The sequence below is a fragment of the Perca fluviatilis genome, chromosome 14, assembly GCF_010015445.1.
Source record: "Perca fluviatilis chromosome 14, GENO_Pfluv_1.0, whole genome shotgun sequence".
Taxonomy (NCBI): Eukaryota; Metazoa; Chordata; class Actinopteri; order Perciformes; family Percidae; genus Perca; species Perca fluviatilis.
The window spans coordinates 5,315,105-5,339,617 of NC_053125.1; the positions used below are offsets into that span (position 1 = coordinate 5,315,105).

The 24,513-nt window shown below is 40.5% G+C and overlaps 1 protein-coding gene and 1 pseudogene across 4 annotated transcripts; both read right to left on the reverse strand.

The window, feature by feature from the left end:
* Positions 1 to 2,730: 2,730 nt before the first annotated feature.
* LOC120573317 overlaps positions 2,731 to 24,513 on the reverse strand; it is a 58,173-nt pseudogene continuing 36,390 nt past the window's right edge.
* Positions 4,693 to 20,613, reverse strand: LOC120573316 (peroxisomal acyl-coenzyme A oxidase 3-like). Of its 4 annotated transcripts, none has more exons than XM_039822979.1 (21): positions 20,512 to 20,607; positions 20,211 to 20,311; positions 18,753 to 18,828; positions 18,349 to 18,527; positions 17,092 to 17,189; positions 16,865 to 17,000; positions 16,338 to 16,412; positions 15,820 to 15,909; positions 12,632 to 12,775; positions 11,822 to 11,910; positions 11,574 to 11,670; positions 10,336 to 10,518; positions 10,019 to 10,141; positions 9,809 to 9,929; positions 9,555 to 9,677; positions 8,816 to 8,929; positions 8,534 to 8,649; positions 8,012 to 8,186; positions 7,853 to 7,920; positions 7,188 to 7,274; positions 4,693 to 5,542 (listed from the first exon to the last, which is right to left on the reverse strand). In XM_039822979.1, exons 4-21 carry the CDS (start codon positions 18,466 to 18,468, stop codon positions 5,423 to 5,425), a joined length of 2,079 nt encoding a protein of 692 aa, XP_039678913.1. In that variant the 5' UTR covers positions 18,469 to 18,527; positions 18,753 to 18,828; positions 20,211 to 20,311; positions 20,512 to 20,607; the 3' UTR covers positions 4,693 to 5,422. The 4 variants fall into 4 exon arrangements, with proteins under 4 accessions (XP_039678913.1, XP_039678912.1, XP_039678914.1 ...); XM_039822978.1 differs by having other exon boundaries at positions 20,198 to 20,311; XM_039822980.1 differs by having other exon boundaries at positions 20,188 to 20,311.

Consider the following 24,513-nt stretch of genomic DNA (forward strand, 5'->3'; position numbering starts at 1 on the left):
GACAAGAACAAAGAAAAGAGATCATATTTCCTGGTATTAGCTTCTCTGCATTGGTTTCCTGTAAAATCCAGGATTGAATTTAAAATCCTTCTCCTGACCTACAAAGCTCTAAATGGTCAAGCACCATCATATCTAGAAGAGCTCTTAGTACCTTATTGCCCTACTAGAGCACTGTGCTCCCAGAATGCAGAGGTACTTGTGGTTCCTAGAATCTCTAAAAGTAGAATGGGAGCCAGAGCCTTTAACTATCAGGCTCCTCTCCTGTGGAACCAGCTCCCAGTCTGGGTACGGGGGGCAGACACCGTCACCACATTTAAGAGTAAACTAAAACTCTCCTCTTCGATAAAGCTTATAGTTAGGGAGTGAGGAGTTGCAGCGTTCGCCTAGACTGGCGGGGGAGGATGTATAGTTGCAGAAACAGCACCCCTTCTCTTCTCTGCTTCTCTTCATAGTCGTTAGACTCATCTACCATATAATCAATGATATAATCAAAGTAGAGGGAGACAGGCCAGTACAGCCCGATCCGGTTGGGCAGAGTTCTAGCCCGACCAGGCTCCTCTCTTTAACCTGTCTCTCTTAATTATGCTGTTATAGTTTTAGACTGCCGGGGGACTTCCTTTGACACACTGAGCTTCTCTCTCCTCTCTCTTTCCATCTGTGTGTTTCCATGTTCCAGAAATGCTCGTTACTAACCTAGCTCTGGGGATCTTATTCCCCGGAGTCCATATGTATTCTTTTCCCAGCATGTTTCCTTGGATTAGGGTGGCCCCTTAATCATGGTTGCAGCCTGTTGCCATGGTCCTGCTGCACGCTCTGCTATGCCGTTACACCTGCTATGCTCTGCAGTGCCCTGTTACATCCTGCTGCGTCCAACTACACCCTGCTACATCCTGCTACGCCCTGTAGTGCTCTGCTACGTCTAGTGGTGCCCTGCTATACCCTGCTACGTCCTGTGACACCCTGCTATACCCTGCTACGTCCTGTGACACCCTGCTATACCCTGCTACGCCCTGTGACACATATAAATACTGCAGTGACCCCCGTGCGTAATGCTGCATGATGGCACTGCTGGCACTGCAGGAGGACTATGGCAATGGAAGAATCAGGAGAGAAAGAGACTTCAGGGACCATGACGATGACTGGCTAATATGCCAATTTAGATTCCCTAAAGCTGAGCTCTTGGATCTATGTACTGAATTGGGGTCCAGTAGAGAGGGCAACGCGCCGGAACTGTGCCATCCCTGTGCCATCCCTGGTGAAATACAGGTCCTGGCACTCTGGAGGCAACCGGCTGTTTCCAGAGGGAAATGGCAGACAGACAAAGTGTTTTTTTATTTATAAATATTATTTTTATTTATAAATATTATATGTAATCTTCAACATCTTGAATAAACTTGATTGGAATTGTGATTTGACAAAAAACAACAGTTTCAAGCTGGTCCGTCAGGGTGAATGATGAGGTCTTGTATTTATTTCCTTCCTGATAAATGTTTTGCAAAGTTGATTTTTCTGAATATTTTAAATCCTGTATTGTTAACATCATGTTTACAATATGGATCCGGGGTCTAGAGTGAAACCATTGAGCCTACATATTGAGGTAAAAAAACTAAAAACCTAGAAAGAATATGCCGTATACTCTTGGACAGTTGATTGTGTTTCATTTTGGCATGAACATTTGGCATGTCCATCTCAAAAATCAGACTTTCACCTCTTCATGAAAAGTGCATGCCTTGCATTTATTATTGGCAGGTCTATGCTGCGCTCTGCTGGACAACACTTAAACATAATAATAATGTGGCATGTTACAATGCCAACACATTCATTCAGTTATTAAAGACAGAAAGTTAAACAATTGCCTTTTAACATATGTTTATCATTTAATATGACAGTACATGCATAGCTGAAAAGAATACAAATATGTAACTATGTATTTGTATTGCACTTTGATTTGGTTTAATTTGGCATTTGAAATCTTAGGTGGAGTTATTTCACTTTAATGTTCCATATGTAACAGACCTACGGGATATTAAGGGTCCGAACCTGTATGCAGTGGAAAAAGTACTTACAACTTTTACTTAAAGTCAAAAATGTGAAAAATTGAGTAAATAAAGTTTCCTGTTTATTTTGTGTATTCATTCCCTGTTGGTTCCCATGTCATCTGTTTCATGATTATGTGCTACCCGTGTTCTTTCTGTGTTCTGTTTGGGTTTTTCTAGTTCCATCTTTGTGTATGGTTTAATGCTTCAGTTTCCTGTTTTACTTTGTAGTGCCTGTTGTTTTCCTGTGTCATGTCTTGTTTTACTTCCTGCCTTGTGTGTTTTCCTGCCTCTGTGATTGTCTGCCCCGCCCTGATGTGTTCCACCTGTTCCTCAGCCCTCATGTCACCTGTCCCTCTTTACTCCCTCGTTACCTTGTGTATTTAGTCTGTGTGCTTCCTTGGCCAAATGGCCATTCTCTGTCTTACATTTCCAACAATTTGGATCTTCATCCAAGTCTAAACAATTAACACAATCGACCCATGCAGATAGAATTTTTTTAAGAGGGAATGACATGGACCCCTCACCTTATACGCAGATACTGAGCGTGTGTTGAATGTTTTTGAATTTGTCTGTAAAGGAGGCATAGGTGTGACATGATGGGGGAGTTTCAGCCAGTAAACTGTTGCAAATAAGTCACAGATTTCTATTTTTGGTAATGATATCCAAGAAAAAAAGATTGTTTCCGCTTTTCAACAATCTGTATGGAAAGTTTATTTATTTGTATTGTGTTTACAGGGTCATATGAAACTTGTCATCCACACAATTTTCACATTCATTAGAATATTACATCCCATAAGATACATTTCACATCATTCAACTATGAAATACAATAAATCTAGTTGTCTACTCTAATTATGAGGTTGCTTGTTGAGACAATCATGTGTGATTTTGCCTAAAAAAGGGTTAAGTGAGATTTGAGTTTCGTAAATGTTTTTCCACAACTTCAAATCTTACACCTTCTCTAAAACTTGAATATTATATATAAAAATATATGTTATATACAACTACAGGCTTATTTCTAATAATTACAATAGCTAAAAATCATATTGACCCTTCATTTACCACATATAATAAAGATAATTATGTTAAAACTTTAAAGTTACATTGTGTTACCTAGAAGCCCTTTGTTGGTATTTACTTTTAATGATCCTTGGTATGGCCATAACGATTTTAAAATATAACTGAAACATAACTGCACTGGAATCATGCTATCTTAAAATTACATTATTGCATTGTTCACATGTATAATTCACATAATCAGAGTTTCCATGTTATAGAACAGATGACAGTGATGGTCTGTCATTGAATTCATGTGACACTCAAAGGTTTTCATTAAACCTGATCTTCAGCAAATTATTATACATATATAATTTTAACTAAAATTTTAATGGTTATTATTACATTTGTCATACCAATGAAGTGTGGTGAAATACAAAAAAACTATTATTTAAAGGCAAACTGAAATTCAAAAAGTCATTCTTTCTATTAGTGACATAAAATATGCCAAATGATTTTAAAATGTAATTATTAATATTATATATATATTAATAAAATAACACGGAAGCCTGAGGACATCTGGAAGACTTTCGGTCTTTCTTTTTAGCTTACAAGCTCAGGCCAGACAGTGTTGAAGAATAAGGAGCACATCATTTAGCCTCTAATGGTACAATGTTGACATTTGCAAGTAGGTTTTTGAAAGGTCCCATATTATGCTCATTTTCAGGTTCATACTTGTAAAATGCTTTAATGTTCAAACAACACATTATTTTTCTCATACGGTCCGTCTGTATACTTGTATATACAGTTTCTGAATTGTGCATTTCTCTGTGGATTGAGTGTTTTGATACTTCAACAGTATTTATATAGCACCTTCAACTGCTTTATAATTTAAAAAAAGACACTGAAATTCCACCTATTACAATCTGAGACCTTTTAGGCTGCTCTACCAGCTTCAGCTGTAAACTGTTAGCTGTGCAATTTTCTCCGCTTCATGTCTGTTGAGTAGCTCATTTAAAGATGCAGTAGGTAAGTCTTATAAAACTAACTTTCTGTCACATTTGCTGAAACTGACCCTATGTTCCAATAGAACTACATGAATTATGTAATATAAAAAAAATCCAGCTCCTCTGGCACCACCTATAGCCTGTACTGCGATTGGCAAAATTCCACCGCTCCCGGTTGATTTTCTCCAATCAGGGCCACAGGGGGTGTCTATCTGCCTGTCAAACACTGCTCAGGCACGTACACGCATATATAGCGTTCTCCCCTCCCCCGCACACAAGCTGCAGAAAAGTTTCCCAAAACTCCGGTGGTGAAGTGGCTTTTCAGAGGTGGCGTGAGCTCCGGGATTTTAAAGATCTGAAGAACGATGCAGATGTAGCCACATTTCTTCTCGACAGGTAACATAATTACCATGAATGATTTATTTTTCACTTGGTTATTAGTAGTCAAAAGTCCACAAAGCTACGTTGGTGAGGATGATAGTAACGTTAGCACAGTGGTCGGTCTGATATGATGCTAAAATGGCTAACGCTAGCCTGCTAGTTAGCATCGTTTTACTGTTTGTGAGTAAAGTTAACGTTGTGTTAGTGTTATTGAAAATGTTGTCTGTCTGACATGCCGGCATTTCTGTCAAACTCCTTTGTGTGGGAGGGGCTTAGGAGACGGTTTGGGCTGCAGCAGAAAGGGGGGAGGGACTGAGAAGTTGTCGATGTTCAAATTTGTTAGCAAAGTCCTGGCTCTTCACAATCTTACCTACAGCAGCTTTAAGAGAAATTAGTAAGAGTTGTGTATTAGTGAGTTCCTGTGTTGGGTCACATCTGCTCTGTGCCGGTAAGCACCACTGTCAGCCAATGACAGGACAGTCTCATTTCTTCTTTTTGTTGATACAGTTTAAAGTGGAATGATTTGATTGGCCCAGAATGTCTTTGTTTTTGGAGACAGAAGATTTACACCATTCTGAGGACTTGACACGTAATTCACAAAAAAGATCAGTATGCTGTAGCAGAAAAATCTGCAATTTCATTTCAGCTGGGCAGCGTTGGCAGGTCCTGTTTACAATCCTATCTGATGTGGTGGCCACGACATTTAAATGCAGGGTTTTAGAGAATGTGCTGGTGAGCAGGTCCAAGGCTTCTATGTGTGTTTATGAAGGGATTGTGATAATTGTATCTATCAGTGTAACTGTTTTGAGGTCTTTTTGATTTTGAATCAAGAGTTCTTTAGCTCATCCAGAGTTCTTAAGAGTGCACAGGACTCCAGCGTTTCATAATAAACACTTATAAGATTTTGGACACTTTTTTGGCAATAGGTTGTGTGTATGGACATTATATTCTAAATTGCACTTAGTTAGAATGTGGTAAAGTGAGGTTGTTGAGTGGGTTCTAGAGTTTTGGACGGAGGGATCCGACCACCGGCTTGTCTGAGCAGAACTCTTTCCACCAGGAAGGCCGTTCCAGCACCTGGCTGCCCTGCATCACTGTCGACCACAGGTTCTTGTAAAGCTACATGAGGGAGAAACAAGGAGAAGATGTGCTCATTGTTAAAGAAAGTTTTTCCTTTTTTTTGTACCTATTTCAGGAGGGCAACCCCAGACCCATGTGGTAAGTCTGATGCTATAATTCAATTCAATTCAATTTTATTTATAGTATCAAATCATAACATAAGTTATCTCGAGACACTTTACAGATAGAGTAGGTCTAGACCACACTCTATAATTTACAAAGCCCCTATAGCAAGTGAGCTAAACACATTGTATGCTGATCGGCAGCCAACGAGCAATAACAGCTGAAGCAGAGGTTGATGGATGGGTGGGTGCACCTCAAACACCCATATCCTTTTCTAAGCATGAGGTCAGGTGGGCATTCAAGCATGTGAACACCAAGAAAGCAGCAGGACCTGACAATAACAGTTGGTGAGTCTTCAGATTGCCTGCTGACCAACTAGCACCGGTGTTCACAATAATATTCAACCTGTCACTGGCTGAATCTGTCATACCCACGTGCTTTAATAAGTCCACCATCATTCCTGTGCCCAAGAAAACAAGACCAGACTGCCTGAATGACAACCGCCCAGTGATGATCACCTGTAGTCATTGAATGCTTTGAACAGTTGGTAAATGATCACATCTGCTCCTTACTACTCAGCACAGTGGACCCATTACAGTTTGCCTACCGTCACATTTGATCAACGGAAGACAGCATAGCACACATCCTCCCCACTACCCTATCTCAATTCGAAAAGACAGAACAGCGTATAACACAATTTTCCCTGCAGGACCGTCACAAAGCTCAAGGACTTGGGATTAAACACCTCACTATGCATTTGGATCCTTGACATCCTGACAGGCAGACCCCAGGTGGTGATGGTGGGCGGACGCACCTCTTCCACCCTTAATTCTTAACACCGGAACACCCCTGGGCTGTGTTTTTGGTCCCCTATTGTACTCCCAGTACACACACAACTGTGTAGTCCCTTTCAACTCGAACACCATATCATCAAGTTTGCTGACGACACAGCTGTGGTGGGCCCGATCATAAACAACAATGAAAAGGCCTACTTGAAAGAAATAGAGGACCTGACCCGCTGGTGTCAGGGAAACAACCGACCAACCAATCAACCTACAACCTACGGAAACAGCACCGAACAGACCGGCCCTGCAGAGAGTGGTTTGATCGGCTAAACTCACAATAGGGGTTGCCCTACACTGCCTGAAGGATATTTACACCAGGCTAGACAAATCCTTAACAAAACCCCACTTTTTCCTTTCTGTTGAGGTTGTATATAAGGTTACATCAGGCCAGCACTGAGAGGCTCAGGAGGAAGAAAAAATATGTTCTCAGAAAGTGCAGAGAGGGTCATTGTCAACTACTGTTGTTGTTAATTTATGCCCCCCCGCCCTTCCTTTCTTGACTACCTGTCAGGGGACCTGTGACAAAAAAGGCCATGATTAAAACTTAAGCTTCCAGCTCAAGTCAGATTTAGACTGAACAATATGTATTGTACCTTTTTCCTCAAAAAAGAAAATCAGAAGTTACCCTCACATACTATCTAATCTTATAAAAAGAGGCAACCCCTCACCTGTCAATTTATGGCCATACATCAAAATACTGAGGTATAAATAGGTTTTATGTGTATGTATGTCTTTACCTGTCCATCAGCATTGCCAATAGGTGAGTTGAGAATGAAATCAGTAGGTGCCAAAACATCCACCAATGCTACTGCATCATCCTTCAGCTGGAGGAGACACACAGACAGAGCAGGTCAGGTTGAGCTTAATGTCAGTTGGGGGGGCAGCATCATGACTTCATCATTCAGCTTAATGAAGACAGTCACGAGGTAAGGGACAAGGAAGGGACCTCATAACAATAAACACTATCCAACATTATACCATGGCTGCAGGGTGTCCATTAAGTAAGGGTTAATGCCTGACGAGATGTTCATTATCAGGAATTATTCGATGATGGCGAGGTCAGAACCGGCCGACGCGCCGTGGAGTCCATTAAGGGACACCTCCAAGAGCATTAACCCGCTTATATCATGGTCACTTGCCAAATTAAATTTATAAACCATTTATATTTTAATACATTTAATATTAATTTATGATATAGGACACCTACAATTCAGTCCCATTTACTGGAGCAGTGAATGTTTTCATTGCATAAAAAACCTTAAGGGATAGGAATGATTTTTCAAACCCTTAGGTGTTACCAGGGAAACAGAGTTATTGTTTGAAAAAACTTGGTCTTAAAAATCAAGGTGTCCATTAACAGGTAATAAGGTAATTAACCCTTACGTATGGAATGTTTCTGTACCTGGGAGCAGAGAGTGAGAATGGCCATCTGGACCAAGTCTGTGGGCTTCCTTCCACTCAAGTAATTACCTGTGCAGTAATAAAACTGTGTTACAAATATCTATACAATGGAATGCGTTATCTAGATTGATGCATGTAGTATATAGAGTACAGTACACACCCTGGTAGAGTGTGGCCATGTGGTTGCTGAGGCTCCACAGCCCATACAGGGCACACAGCTTGCTGAGTACAGGTCTGAGACCAGCTGGTGTGTCCGTATCAGTAGTCAGCTCATGAAACCTCTGGAGACAGTTGTGTTCTATGTAGGCCATGGCCAGGGAGCGACAGTAGTAGACCTAAACACACACACACACACACACACACACACACACACACACACACACACACACACATTAATAGTATAGTTTTTATTTCTGCTATAAACTAAGATGAACAACTATTATCACAGTTCAATTCTAACCTTGTGAATATCATAGGAAAAAATGTACCAAAAATATGCTTAGTAAAATTCTCAGCAGCTTCAGACACCTAAATATTGATGTCAAGGGGAAAGGATTGAGTGGTGCCCGGAAACAGGCAGTCAGTTTTATTTTTAGCTTGAGGTATGGGCATAGCTGAGCGTATCCATAAAGGCTCTGTGCAGTGGTGTGTCTGTGTGTCTCTGTTTGTGTGTATGTCTTACCTGGCTGTTGTTACGGGCCTCGAACTCCTCCTTTCCCGAGGCCATCTCCTGCTCCAGCCTCTTCTGGCTCTCTTCCAGCAGGAAACACACCAGCCACTTATAGGCTGCCAGTGGCACTGATATGATGAACAAGGAGTACACTCACTATGTTAAACTGAGAAACAACTCTAGAAATGCAATCAGTAGAATTTTTGTATGTGTGATATTTAGATAACTGGTTAAATGTATATTTAGACACCATGTTGAGTTCAGGGAATAATCCCTTCTGAGTTCTAGGAGTACCTGCAGAGTCCATACACTCCTCCATCATTCTTGCTGTGAACCTGCTTTCTAGGATCTTGTGGGAATCATCCAGGAAATCCACAGTGTGAAGAGGAGACTCAATGCGCACACCATCTGAAACCGCACAACACAGCAGCTGAAACTTTAGAGATCAGAGTTCCTGCGCTCTGTCGTACATGATCTAATACATACTGACTTATACACAATATTGACAGAGAATTAAAGAAGGTGAGGTAATACATCAAGTGAGAAGTAGGGTCATTTTCCCATAGCCTTCTATAGAAATGGACTTTTTTATGCAACCATTTGAGTTGCCCCCTGCTGGAAATTAGATATAATGCAGGTTTGAGGCACTTTGCTTCACTATTCAGACCCTTCTGAGTCATTCTTTTTACAGTCTATGGCCAAAGTTCACCCCAATTATGTAAAGGATTATCACGATTGGCTAGATGGTGATTGGTGAAGAATGCTAGTGACTGCGCCTTAACTGTTGGTTTACATGGTCCGAAAATTGCCTTAACATTGGCAGGCGATCAGCACTAGCAACTGCAGAAGAACATCATGTCAGTCACCGATAAGCGATACAATTGACAATCGGCACAACCCTTGTGGAGAACTCAACTTTCAAGTTAGCCTTTTGAAGGAATATTGGTAGCAGCTACAGCGTTACATCTCGCCACTGCATGCTGTATCTGACATTAAAGGCTTGTAATAATCCCTCAGTGCATAGAGGACTGACCTCGGTGTTTAGCATGGAGCCAGCTGAGCAGGTAGTTGCCGGTCTGTTGCAGCAAGACGTTGTTGTCTCCTTCATATGTGCAGTTTGGGTCATTGTCATTACGCAGATCACCCAGCCGGTTCACTGAGAAAGAGAAAAGGTAGTTAGGTGTGTGTGTGTGTGTGTGTGTGTGTGTGTGTGTGTGTGTGTGTGTGTGTGTGTGTGTGTGTGTGTGTGTGTGTGTGTGTGTGTGTGTGTGTGGGAGAGAGACTTACTGGCCAGGTATCCATGTCCACCGCAGGCCTCCCTACACTCCTGAATCCCTCTCTGAGCAATCCATGAGCCCAGTGGTTTACTGGAGCAGCCTATAGCATGGATCTCCCTGCCCATCTCTGCCTGCAATACACACAGGCATATTAGACTATAGTTTATACAGCATACTCACTCTGGATATAGCCACACACATGCACATCATCTTAACTCACTTGTCTGTCACTCTTCTCCCTCATCATCTGTCCAATCTGGAACTCAACAAAGTTCATGAAGATGGATTTGGAGAAGTGTTCAAGAGCATACGCTGCTGCCAGGTACGGAATCAGACGCCATTGCTGAAACAAACAAACAAATTTCCAAGGAATTTGTGTAAAAATGTGCACCCCCATTATTAAAGGATATGTACGCAAATAGCATAAAGCATTACGTGTTGTTGTGGCTTTAGATACCTCCTTTTACTTTGATAAGTTACTTTATACTATGCTTAGGTAAATCTGCTTTCAAATCCACTCCCTCCCTCCATCCTGACCTGTAACTGGTACTCCAAAACAGGAATCTCCTCTGTGTTTTTGGGTCCAAACTGTCTCCTGGTGGCTGAGAAGCGGATGGTGATAGTCAGAGCAAGCTTCAGGTTGACCAAAGCCATCCTGGTGATGGACACCCTGCCACCTGACAGGGCACCCAGAGACTCCCCGAAACGCTTGTTGGGGTCCTGAAGGAGAGGAACGTAACAATGGAGAAACATAAGAAACATTACAATTCATGAGCAAAAGAAAAAAAAAATTATTCCCCACTCGCCCCATACTAGGGCGGTCTGGTTCCTTTCTTCAAGCTTGGGTCCTCTACCAGAGGACTGGGAGCCTGGGGGTTCTACACCATATCTTAGCCGTTGCTAGGACTGTGCTCTTATGAACAGAGAACCCAGATGTTGTTCCTGGAATTTGCCGGAGCCACTGTCCCAGTTCAGGGGTTACAGCCCGAGTTCTCCCATTACCACTGGAGCCACTGTTCTCCAGCTCCTCTCTAAGCCCTTGGTATATTTTCAAAGCTTCTCGTGTTCCTTCTTCTTAATTATTGTGTCGTCGCTTGGGATTGCTACATCTATCACAACCCACTCAACTGCCTTGTTCTGCTGTTCGTCCACCACAACAATGCCATCATATCCATCACCATTTTATCAGTCTGGATCTGGACGTCCCACAGGATCTTAGCTCTTTCACTCTCTGCCACCTTTGGATTGGACCATGATTGTCCTTCCAGACTGTTCGGGCGGACAGGGACTGCACCACGAGTGGTAAGCGTCAAGGGAGGGGGGCCTTGTTATTTTTGTTAACAACAGATGGTGTAATCCTGGTCACATCACAATCAAGGAACGTGTGTGCTGCCCAGACATTGAACTGAGCTGAGCTGTAGGACTCAGGCCATATTATTTGCCCAGGGAGATTGCTCATGTAATTGTTGCGGCAGTTTACATCCCACCCTCGGCAAACCCGATGTTGGCATGTGACGTCACTCATAGTGACATCGGAAAACTGCAAACGAAACACCCCAGTGTTGAGTGACTGCTCCACTGACCAGTAGCTGGTGTTCAGCTCATCAATTCTTTTCTGGGCCTCCTTCATGTATTGAGCCATGTGCCTACTCATCTACTCATCAGGAGCTTCCGTGTTGTGAAGTGCACAAAAATATTGAGTAGTGCAGCTGTAATTTAACTTCCATTGGTTGCTTGCCTATTGAGCGCTTTCCACCAGTGGAAATCTAACTAACCTTAAATGGTGTAACGTAGCGGCCATCAGGAGTAACATCTCCCGTCTTATTCAGCAGATTCTCCCGAGGGATCCTCACATTATGAAACAAAGCAAACCTGAAGGGAGAGAGACAGAGAAATGATCTTTGGTTACACAGAACACTGGCAACGTGTGCCTGACGCAAAAACAAGACGTACATTGAAATTATAGTAATGCCGTGTGTCTGTTTCAACTTTACTAATTTATTAAGTCGTATCGGTCACCTACCCGTTATCCAGTCCATTCTGCCCCAGCTTCTTGCCCATGTCTCCAACCAGCACACCAGGCAGAGCTAGCAGGGTCTTGGGATCTCTCAACTGCAGTACAATGGTTAGTTATTTAATTTTGACAAATTTTAAAACCATCCCTGTTAAAATGTGTATTTGTGGATGATCAGTTTGACTTTACACAGTATAACTTTAAAGCTTTTCTATTTTCATGATGTTTTAATGAATTTTCAGATTGTTGTACCTTGTCGTTTACTCAAAGAAAACTCTTAAAAATCTTCCCACTCCCACCATTTCCACACTTCATGCATAAATAAAAATTAATAAGCGTCCTCTCTCACACAATGTCACACTTTAGACAATTGGAACTACTGGTAAATGCTTTACTTTTCCTCATTTGTATTTTTCACATTTTGAACGGAGGGCATATATTCACATACATTTTAGTTTTTTGGTTGGATTATGTGCTCTGTGATGTGATTGTTAAACATCAATTACATTTCAGTTCATACTTTACTAAACAAGACTTCAACCGCTTTCAGTCATTCACTTCACTTTACAGCTCAACTTCTTTCATAATGTACACTCCAGACAATGTAATCCTTTTTGGTTTTGGATATTTTTTCAGTACCGAATTACTGTACATTGCATGTTTCAGTGTCACACTGCACTTCCAGAGATGGAACAAGTTGAAAACTTGGGTAATAATGAGTTTTCTGAGATGCAGCTGTGTGACATAACAGATCAGATAGCGTTTCCTGATAATGTAACCAGCTGTAACTGGGTCAGGGGTTAAAGGTCAGAGTCTTACCGCCACAACGAAGGAGTGCAGGCCGTGGCACACCTGGTCAGGCGTGTAGAGCTGAGCGAACACCACAGCGTGGGTCGCAGTCTTACCCATGTTCCCCACCCAGAACTTGGCGGCCTCAAAGTCCGGAGAGTTGATCACAAACTCCTACAGAGTAGAAAGGTAAACATAGTAATGGTTACAAATTCCCACAACATTACCCTGTAAAATCTTAGAAGGTAGACGGACCAGTAAACCAGCAACATTTTACCAGGAAATATTTTACCAGATGAAGGTTTGAGATCAGAAACCTTAATAAAGTGACCAGTGTCTGGTGTGCAAGAACCTTCTAGTAATTTATATAACAAAAAAAATTAAGAATGCCATTTCACTAAGTGATGGTCTAAAGCAGTGGTTCCTAACCTGGGGACCAGGCCCCTGCACAGGGTCAAAGGATAATATGTTATGGCCCTGGGCCATATGACTACCGGTTTTGGCTTGTGTCTGTCTCTTTCAGTTGGTGCCTGATTGACTGGCTCCTCCCACGTCGTGGGGGGGATTGGCCTCACCTGCTGGGAGTCTATAAAGCTGGGTGATTCCATAAGGTCTGGTCTAGTGATGGGCATTCCGGCTCTTTTTCGTGAGCCGGCTCGTTTGACTCAGCTCACTGAAAAGAGCCGGCTCTTTTGGCTCACAAACGGCTCTTTAAAAAAATGAATGTTTTGACTATGATAGGTGTGAAAAACAATTCTATTTAAATTATTAAATGAAATCATACTATAAATCATACATAAACATTTGCATTTAAATTACAACTTTTTAATGTATAGAAACAACATTCAAAACAAAAGAACCCATATTAAAGAAAAATAAATAACTGAAAGGATTAAACTGGTCCCTCTTTTTCTCTCTGTTTTGTTTTCAGAGCTGTTTTTCCTCTCCTCTGTCTTCTCCTCAGAGTTTGACAGTGTGTGTGTGTGTGTGTGTGTGTGTGTGTGTGTGTGTGTGTGTGTGTGTGTGTGTGTGTGTGTGTGTGTGTGTGTGTGATGGCTCCGGCCCCTCCCTCATGCCCTTGCCGCGTATAATTGGTTGACACCTTGTGTATGATTGACAGGAACAGAATGTGAGGCTGATCAGACAGTCGAAACTAATGTGTGCCTATATAATTATTTTTTTGTTCTTTGAATTAGTCAATTATTTTAAATAAAATAAAATTCACTCATTATTTCATTATTACATAATGATTTAATTTCTATAGGCTATATTTTTAAAAATAGAGTCGGCTCTTTGGATATGCGAGCCAGCTCCCGTCGTTCACCTACAAGAGCCGGCTCTTAGAGCCGCCTCATTCGCGAACGACCCATCACTAGTCTGGTCTCACTCTCCCTCCAGGCAGACCGGTGCCATGCTGGCACCCAACTTGGGTTGTTTTTAGGGATGCACCTAATATTCGGCCACCGAAAATTTTCGGCCGAAAATGGCCCAAAAGGGCATTTTCGGTTTTCGGCCGAAATTCTTTTATCACCGAAACAATACGGCCGAAATGTTGTGATGACGTAAACAGAAAACGCGACCTGCACGTGTGTCAGTACCCGATCCGTTCCACCTGCAAAGCATCTCCTAAGCAAAGAGGTTGAGACGGACCACGGAGTGAAAACAATGAAAAGTGCTCTTAGAGTCTGTCAGCACACGTTTCAGTGAGATCTGTTCGGATCCTCTGCACTTCATCGCGACTGTACTTGATCCGCGTTATAAAGACCATTACTTGGATGCGGAAATAAAGCAGGGCGCACGAGAAATGATCCAGGCCGCGATGGATGCGGAGAACCTGCGTGGAGACGGAGACGGAGCAGCGCCCAGCGCAGGAGATCAGAGCGCAGAAAAAGACTTGTCTCGCTGCACCAGATGAGGGGCATGCACCCTCGTTGTCTGATATGTTCAGTGAAATCCTGCAAGAAAGTGCCTCAATTAATAATAATAATAATAATAATAATAATAATAATACTGTAGGCTACTGTATACTGTGACTATCAGATTGTAGCCATATTTCTGCTAGATATTTTTTTAATTAAACTTTAATATTAATTTATACAATTGCAAAGCCTTGATTTTAGTAAAGTTAGTACACAGTCATAGCCATAAATGCAATGGTACTAATAATTGGCTTAATTTCTTTCGGTGTTTCGGTTTCGGTTTTCGGTCTTGGTTTCCTCTTTTTTCGGCTTTCGGTTTCGGCCAAGAATTTTCATTTCGGTGCATCACTAGTTGTTTTGTTTGGTTTTATTGTGTTTAACTGAGCCCTTGTTTGCGTTTAAGGTTAGGTGAGCGGTTACCCTTCCATAGCATCCAACACCCACATTACACTACTGATTACTTTAGTTTAGTTGTCTTTAATAAACTTACAGTGCTAAACATAAGTGAATACACCCATGCTAAAGTTGACTAAAAAGAGGAATAAAAATATAATCTTTTGGAAATTGATCTTAATGCCTTAATTTAAAAAAATGAGGAAAAATCCAATCTTTAAGGACACCAATTTTCTTTGTGAATGAATGTATCGTAAATAAATAAATGTTCTTCCTTAAAATACAGGGGGCATAAGTAAGTACGTATGTTAAATTCCCATAGAGGCAGGCAGACTTTTATTGTTAAAGGCCAGTTATTTCATGGATCCAGGATACTATGCATCCTGATACAGTTCCCTTGGCCTTTGGAATTAAAATAGCCCACATCATCACATACCCTTCACCATACCTAGAGATTGGCATGGTTTTATTTCAGTTAGCCTAATAGCTGGTTTGATTTGCATTGAGAGATGATCTTATGGAAAGTACCCCATTAATAACTTAGCTTCTTCCCCGGAGTCCTTGTGTATTCTCGCCTTGCAGATTTACCTGGATTGTGGTGGCACCTGGATTGTGGCTGCACCTGCTGCTGTGGTCCCGCTCGACGCCCTGCTACTTTTATTATTATTTTTGCTTTTATCACAGTTCTATCTTTTCTCTCTCCCTTGCTGCCCACATAGAGCCAGTTTCTGTTAGAAGTTTCTGTCCATTAAAATGATTTTCCTCCCCGCAGCCAGACTGGAGAAATCGCTCTAAGGGGAATTCTCATATTTTATCTGTACACTGAGATAACTTCATGATGATTTGCCCCCATAAATAAAATTGACTTGAAAACTGAATGGAGTGTTGTGTGGTGCATGTTCTGACCTGGGTGGAGGGGTCATATGTTGCTGTGGTCCTCAGGGCTCTGGTGTTGCTGCCGTGGCTCAGCTCAGTCAGTCCAAAGCATCCAAACGTCTACAAACAGACACAAATTCAGAGTGATGGAGATTAATATGAATTTCACACCTGAATAACATTAGATGTGGAAGCAAAAATCTAAATTTACAAATATATGACCAACTGTGTCCTTAAAATGTTAGGTGATTGAGGGTGGGGGGTGGGAGAGGGTTGTTGTTCTTGTTCAGTTGTAGTTGTCTGTTCTGTATGTTTAAGAAAATAATAAAAGGTTGATCTTAAAAATTTTAGATTGGAGTTTTGGGGAAAATAACAATATAAGAATCCAAAGAAAACTGTATGGCTCACTGTGAACATCATTCAGCTCCTGCAGTTTATAAATCCATAGGGGCAGGATGGTGTAAAACGTTGTAGACGGCCATTAATAAAGCACCGATGCACCTAAAAGGTGGAGTTATTGGCAGTGTAAAGCAGTTTTTAACACTTACCGTCATGTCTTCAGTGTTTTCAACGTATTTGCTGTGTCTCGCTGATCCGGAGTTGGCAATTGTTGGTCCAAACAGCTAAAACACAAGATGTTTTTAGCATCTTTTACTGAAATGAGACAATTACTAAAAGGGAAAAAGTTAAGCAATGCTAGCGGCTATGTGGACATGACATGATATACCAATAAAGTGTGGGACAGATAAAAAATGGAGAGACAACTTAACTATCCATAGACTTCAGAGTCTGCAGTTGATAGCAGCTCTTTGACGCTGTACTTTAAGTGGTGCTTTGAGCTAAATGCTAACATGCTGATGTTTAGTAAGCAATTTCACCATGTTATTCCAAATGACAAGTTTCGTTATTTAGGTTGGAGGGCTAGTTGCATATTGGAGAATAGTAATGGGTCAAGTACAGGCCCTGGAAAGTCAACACTGTGAGATTATCAATGAAGTAAATATAATGCATGCCATTGCTGCCTCTAAGTACATCACATTATAGTTTGTATTTCTTTCATCCAATGCAAACTCACCCCTTTGTTGAGAAAGTACTTGGCCCCCAAGGCCCAGTCGTACATGCCCAGGCAATCACTGAGCGTTATAGACTTCCAGGGGTTAGCCATCACCTCTTCTTTTGTCAGGAAGTCATAGCAGAAGAGCTGCTTTGCCCTGAGAATTTTATCTGAAGCTTTATTCTCTATGTACATTATATAGATAAGGATATGATATATGACAGAGGACATTATTGTTGTGTTGATACCTGAGGAAGGTCAACTCTCTCATTTTCTCGAGAGGGACGTCTTCGCCGGGCCGACGTGCAAACAGAGGGTCATTCTCAAGTGCCTTGAACACTTGTTGCTGTAGCACAGTGATAAGAGAAAATGAAGAGGATACGTACAGTAGAGGAACATTTAGATGACATGGGGTACCAAACATGTTCTCTTATTACTAAAAAATAACGTAAAGGTGCTTGTAGGAAACAGCAGTTGAGAAAACAATCCCAAATAGTCGTTTCTCAGCTGCTGAGTCCAAGGTCAAGAATGAACACTGAACCCCAGATTTAAAGCCGACATGAAGAGAGTTGAAGTGCTCAGAAAAAACTACATTCACTGATAATTTGAAGCAGATGATTTGATAGGATGAAAAGTTCAGAAATGCCTACTAGATGGACCTTGATGTAAGATTGTTTTCTCAACTTGTCAGTGAGTACTAGGTGTTAGGGCTATCGGGGTATATAGGGTATCGTTCAAACATTTGTAATACCGATACTGATTCCAAAATAATACTTTTTTCGATACCAATTTTATAAAACAAAAAGACATTTTTACACATTACGGCACACACTCGTGTAACGTGTAACAAGTTTTTCCTTCGTCTCTACGACGTGTAACTTTATACAGACAATCAGCAGCATTATTACATCTCGGTAGAAACGTGCTGCATGCTTACTGGCTCACTGACGCTGATGAGATTTATTTATTTATTTTATATACTTGATACTTTTAGAGCCAATTCAGTCAGTGCCTAAAAAGTAGTGAATACAGTAACCAGCCCTATTAGGTGACCTCTTCCTTCATAACCATGAACACATGCTGCAGTTTATTAATCCCACATACACTGTCCTGTTGACACAAATACGGACTCAAGCAACAAATGTGGATTTATCGGCCGCTAAAAATAGTCCCGAAGAAATTGACTTTTTTTATCCTGTTGAGTAGTGTATGTTTAAAAAACACTACGGTGTCCTACTGTTGTAGGAATATTAGTGAAGAAAAAAAAAAAGAACCTTCTGTTTTTAAAAAAGGCAAGAGCACTTGGTTACAACGCATGCCACATAACTGCTAAGTCACAGGTCGATTCCAGCCTTGGGGATCTTTTTTGCATGTCATACCCCTCCTTTCTCCCCGTTCCCAATCTGGCAAATAACCACACAAAACAGTGACACTCATGTTTAACTATTTAACTTGAAAAATTGCAGATTTTGTACCTACAGAGAGCATTTGATGCTGACAGCTACCTTGAATGCAATGATTTCCTCTCCGTCTAAGAAGCAGAGCATGTCCTTCCAGTTGAAAGAGGCTTTGTTCCTGTAGATATCCAGCGGGCCACTGGGAAAGTCAGCCACTTTATCAGCCATCGTCTTGTGTTCAGATTAAAGGGGTTCACCGAGCAGGGAAATAAGGCACTTTGCTCTTTCTGAGTAAAGAACAAACAAGGCAGGAACATAAATGAAAGCATTGGGTTTGGGCCAATCACCGACAAGATGGTTGGGGGAGGGGGTGGGGGTTAATGCGTCTTTTTCACTGAAATTAAGGCTGCTGCTCTAAAAGCATCCCCTCCCCCAACCATCTTGTCTGTGATTGGCTGGTTTGTTGTATTTTGGTGCACAGCCTGTGCCTCTAGTGTTTGTTTGACGTTTACCTGTGTTGTCTCCTGAGACCGGGCTTCTTCACAGTGGATTCAGGGGGCAGGAAGCTAGCGGATCGAGGAGAGATGCCTACGATTTGAGACATAAATGAAATTGCGCTGAAACCATGCAGGAACTCATAGTGCACCTTTAAGTCAGACTCAGTGGTGAGTGAAACCAAAGCAGAGGGACAGAGACAGAGCTGTAGCCGAGCCAAAGTAGACCACTTTTTAATTAATTAACTTTATCGGTTATCAGGCAAATAAAACACGAGAGATAAACTGTCTGTAAACTGCCAAAAAAATTGCTCCTACTTCGTGTACCAGTACAGCACAAGTTTACTGCGCAGCAATTTGTTTCTGATAATTGTATTTACTGTAATTTTGTTTGACAATGTGTGGTTATTGCACTACAAATTTGTAGATGTTGACATAACTACACAATTGTCTCTGTGGGAGGTCTCTCTGTCAACATCAAGTTTTAAGACCTTCATTAATTTAGTTGATACTGAGTCAAATTATTACACAGGAATTATGGGGCATGTTATGTTCTAGTAAAGGCAATGGAGATAACTTCAGTTTTATGTGTCGCCACGTTTAGAGATATTGGACCAGATTTGATACAACTCTGCAGCAGTTAACTAGTTATGCATCTAAACTAGAGATGCACCGATAGACCGGCCGGTGACTGGAATTGGCCGGTTTTCACGTGCTCGGCCATGACCGGCGACCGGCAGGTCAGTCTGACATATGCCGATTTCATGCCGGTCAACGCTACAATTAACTTACAACATAAGTTGTACGAGTTACAGTTCTGAAAGACGCATGCACACACGGACGTGACAGCACGGTCTCTTTTTCCTCAACTTTTCCACCGCGCGAACCCGCTCGCTCCGCGCTATTCTCGCACGTGTAGGAAACCTCGTGAATTAACCTGCAACATGTCAGCTGTTTGGAAATTCTTCGGCGTGTGTGCAGAAGATAACAAGTTTGCAATATGCAACACCTGCAAGGAGAAAGTGGAATGACAACACCAAAATCAATTTTTTTTTAGTGTGATATTGGATGTGAAAAGAAGGAAATGGTTCTAACATTGCACTTTAGATGTGTGTGAATTATCCACACCAGGAGTAATTTATATAGTTTTATTTTATAGTGATCCATTATCTGTTCAAAACATTTTCTATGTACTGTGCAAAACGTTCTATTAAAGAAAAGATAGAAAATAAATATATGTGTGTTCTGTAAAGTGGTTAGCAAAAATGAACTCGGTATCTCTAAAATCGGTATCGGCTGGCCTAACTCAAAGAAAATCGGAAATCTGAATCGGCCTAGAAAGTTGTTATCGGTGCATCTCTAATCTAAACTGATAGTGTGCACACTTTATTATAATCAAAGCAACCCTTGCAGTTCAGCTGCTATCAATACAGAGCAGAGTTCAAGGTTTCACCTCTGTTTACCTGCAGCACGTACAGTAAGTTAACGTTACACAGCAGACTGTTCCAATGGAAGACAGTGATGAAGGGACTGCTAAAGCCTGCCGTGTCCACTGTCACACACCGTGTTGTTTAAGGCTTAAATATGAAAAAGAAGAAGTTAGTGTTCAACCTCTCCAGTCCCAAGTCTTGTCTTTCCTCTGTTTACTTTACCGTTACACAACGTGTTGATAACGTGTTTTAAATGCAGTACACGCCCTAAGGTTAGCATAAAAAAGAACTTAACGTCTTATTAACAGAACGTCATTTACCCTGAGTTGTGTAGTTATGTGTCTTACCTTATGGCTCTGTGTCTACTACCCTGTAATATCGCTGTATCTATTTAGCTTCTCAATGACCTGTGTACAGCTGGCTGTGGCTCGAGCACTGTTTAGTTCCGACTAGCAACAAAACCATTTCCTGTCGGTAGCCTTCAAAGTAAGAGCACCATCTCCAAACGATTGAATGCAAAACTTCTGAATTAAACTCTAGTCTAGAGCAGTGGTTCACAAACATTTTGCAATAGTGTACCCCATTTGAATTGTGTGTTTAAGCCAAGTACCCCCTGACCAGCGATAGATTTACCAAACAACAGCCATGTAACTGAAAAACATTTACATGCTAATGAAAAAAGGCAACAAAAACTTTAAAAAAGTCAGTAAGGAAGTAGGGCAAGAATAGGTGGAAAATAGTATCCAAAACTTAGAAAACGTCGTAAAAAGCGACAGACTTGTAAAAAAAAAAAAACACAGTAGAAAGAAGGAAGACAAACTTGTGTGCGATTGATGTGGGGTGTGTTTGTGTATTTGATAAGTGTTGTATTTTGCAGTTTTTGGGCTTTTTTTTTTTGCACTTTTCAAATGGAAATCAGAAAAACGCACAAACATATCTGTAGAAAAAAATTCATATAAAATCCATTTTTGAGTCTTTTGGATTTTTTCTGTAGTAAGCTGAGACATATGGCTATGACCTTATGTTGTCTGTATATATAGATGTGTTTACAGCAGTTTATTTTAATAATTTTACAGATGTATGACTTGGATGGAAATAAAAAAAACTCCATTCTAGCCTCTGTAACTCAGTATGTCAGTAAGGCCTAGAATCACCCTGACACTTACAACAAAAATTTAAGAGTGTTTCCTTTCCAATGCTATGAGGCACACTCCAGAGTGTCAAAGTATATGGGAGCTCTACCACTTTTAATTTGGGTATGACGTTTAGACCAAAAAGCATGGAATTTCAAGCGTTTCTAAAGAGGTTTTAATTGTCAGAACATCGTACATAAACTGTTAAAAAAGGTGCCTGCTTTTATTCTGAAGGTCGGAAGTGAATAAGTTGCTTCTCCGCCAGCAGCATCCACGACTATCACATTTCCGGTCCAGTTTCTTCATATCAAAGAATTTCTAATAAGGGAAGAAGTTCCACTCCCTCGTTACTTCCGGGTTCTGAACTGGTTGCAGTTCCACCGGAGTTATAAGAGATTGACAGATTGTGTTTTCCAGTTTAATCTTTCTTCTCTAATCAAATCAGAACCACCAACTGATTTCAAAAGCAGTTATCAGTTCCTATAGCCTTTATCCAATTACATAAAATATATTTTATAAAAAAATATGAGATGTTAACTGACCCATTCTCAGTTTTTTGTAACAAAGTTGTGAAAAAGTGTTACACATTGTAGAAAAAAAGCCTTAACACTGTTTAAACAGACTTTCAAAAATCCTTTGTGACAACTGAGAAAGTGTATTGTGTTTTTTCATTTGGACATGAACACATCTCCATCTCAGAAGACAAAAATAATCTCCCTTTTACATCTTTATGAAAACTAATAGCATTGCTTTGCATTTTCTATTGGCAGTTATATGTTGCCCTCTGCTGGACAATAGACTTAATCTTATAAAAATAATAATAACGTAGCATTGAAAATTCATGTCACAATGACAAACAATTCATTAGTTCGATAATTGAAGACAAAAGTTGACACAAAAACAATTGTATTTAACATATGTTTTTTTTATGACAGTAAAAGCAAGACAATTTATATAACAATGTATTTTTATTTCACATTAAGACTTTGTTTGATATTACTCTCAAATAGTGTGTTTACATGGTCAATATGCATGGGTAAGAAGTCACGTGATTGGTATAAACCGGTAAAGTCACACGACAGAGCATGTTAAGCCGAGGAAATCTGACATTAACAGTCAAACACAAAATAAGGACAGCGTAGAAATAAACAAATCAGAAAAATATCTACAAATAATCTTTCAACATCTTAATCTTTAGGCCAAGCAGCCTCTCCCATCATTCATCAGGGTAAATACAAACTCCCCCAAACTGAAGACCACCGGCAGCACTCTCTACACACCTGAGCACAAACCACCAGACTGTATTGTGACTTAGGTTATGAATCATTTGAACTCTGCCAGCAGTTGAAAATAACTGTTGTGGACACCATTTTAGGCAGCAGTAGCGGTAGACCAGCAAACTCCTGTGTTCTGTGAAATGACTGTTTTTGTCAAAGGAGTCTGGTGGCTTTGAAGAGAGTGATAGAACAAACTGCTTCCGTTCCCTGTCAGAAAGGGCTGTCGACAGCACGGTTAAGCTGTGAAAAATGTAAACCGCTGTTGATTTTTATGGTCCATTTCTTTAGGTTGCTAACATACTTTTTGATGGTCCACAGCAGAACATGTCTTTTGTTCTTTTCAAAGTCACCAAACTCCTTTGACAAAAACGTAATTTGACTTTGCAGAACACGGGAGTTGGTATCGCTGCCTCGATCGACTTGGTTAGTTTGTGTTATAGTACGTTTTTATGATCCTAATGTGGCCCATTGCTTAGAATGTGGTACATTGCTTAGAATCAATCTGCTTCTCTAAAATTGGCCAGTGCTGTGAGCCATCTAAGTTACTGTACTGTATTATACTGTACTGTACTCTACTGTACTGTATTATACTGTACTCTACTGTACTGTACTCAAGTAACGTCATCATACAAGAACCTACGTCAGGTCAAGTGGGTAAAAGTTTTTAGAAGGCCTAGGTAAAACAGCATTTTGACGCTAAAACATACTTTTTTCGACCCAAATGTTTGGATTTGAATACATAACAAACACCACTGGGAAGATACAGAACAATATAAAAACCTGAAGAAAAAACTATATTATTATTTCAGATAACGTACATTAAATATTTGGATTATGATTATATTATATATTATAGGTGCATTGATGTGCAAGCAATAATTGTTCTGTAATGCTGCAACTGGGTCATTCTAACTACTCCATGAAAATACATCATCATTTATTATATTTTCTACACATGTTTTATGTTGGATTGGGTATTATGTACAAATTATTTTCAGTTATTTTCAATGTTTACTTTGGAAAGAATTTACAAACCTATCATTGCTCCATGGCCCTGCTATAAAAACATGACAGTGTACTTTTTACTGGCTTGTTTCTTGAAGGCACTAGATCCGTGACATTGTTTGATAGGTTATGGCAATATAATATAGTTGTTGCTCATCAGAATCAATCTCCCTTCATGAATTGTCCTGCTCAAACCCCTCATCCAACAGGTAGAAAGAGGAGAGTGAAATTGTCTGCCAGGTATCAAAAATGTATCATTCTTAGGAATGAGAGGAGTATTGGGATGTTCAGTGACAATTTCACCATGGTTGTCTTTGGGATGGTCATCTTCATTTTTATTGGGATTGCCACTGCCATTAGGATTACCACCATCTGCATTTGTGTTGGGAATATTGGCGTTGGTGACAGTCCTGCCATCTGGGTTTTGTCCCTGCATCTCGTGTCTATGAATAGTCGTAAGATGTCTTCTACAGAGTTGTTCTGCTCTTTCTTTTGCTATTCTTCTTAGACCTCATCTTATAACCCATCTGTAGTAGGGAGGGTAACACAGGTTGTATTGAGACACAGAGCTCCTTTTCCACATACTCATTCTAATACCCCAGGCTTTTAAAACATCAATAATGATCCAAAGCAAAAGAATTCCAGAGATTACACCGAAACCAATGACCTAGAAAAGAAACAAAGGAGAATAGGTCTCTGTGAGATTGTTTTGTAAAAGCATATTGTATAACAAAATGGAAATCATAAAGTAAAGTACCTTATAGTGCTTTAACATCATCTTCTCAAGTACATTATTGTAAATGTTAATTTTCCACTTATGCTTCTAAAGACATAATATGCATTTATAAGACTGTAGAATTGGGCCCTTTAAGACATGCTTCACCTTTTCATAATGTTAATGATGGAACCGGTCTTGCTTTCAGGGAATATCAAA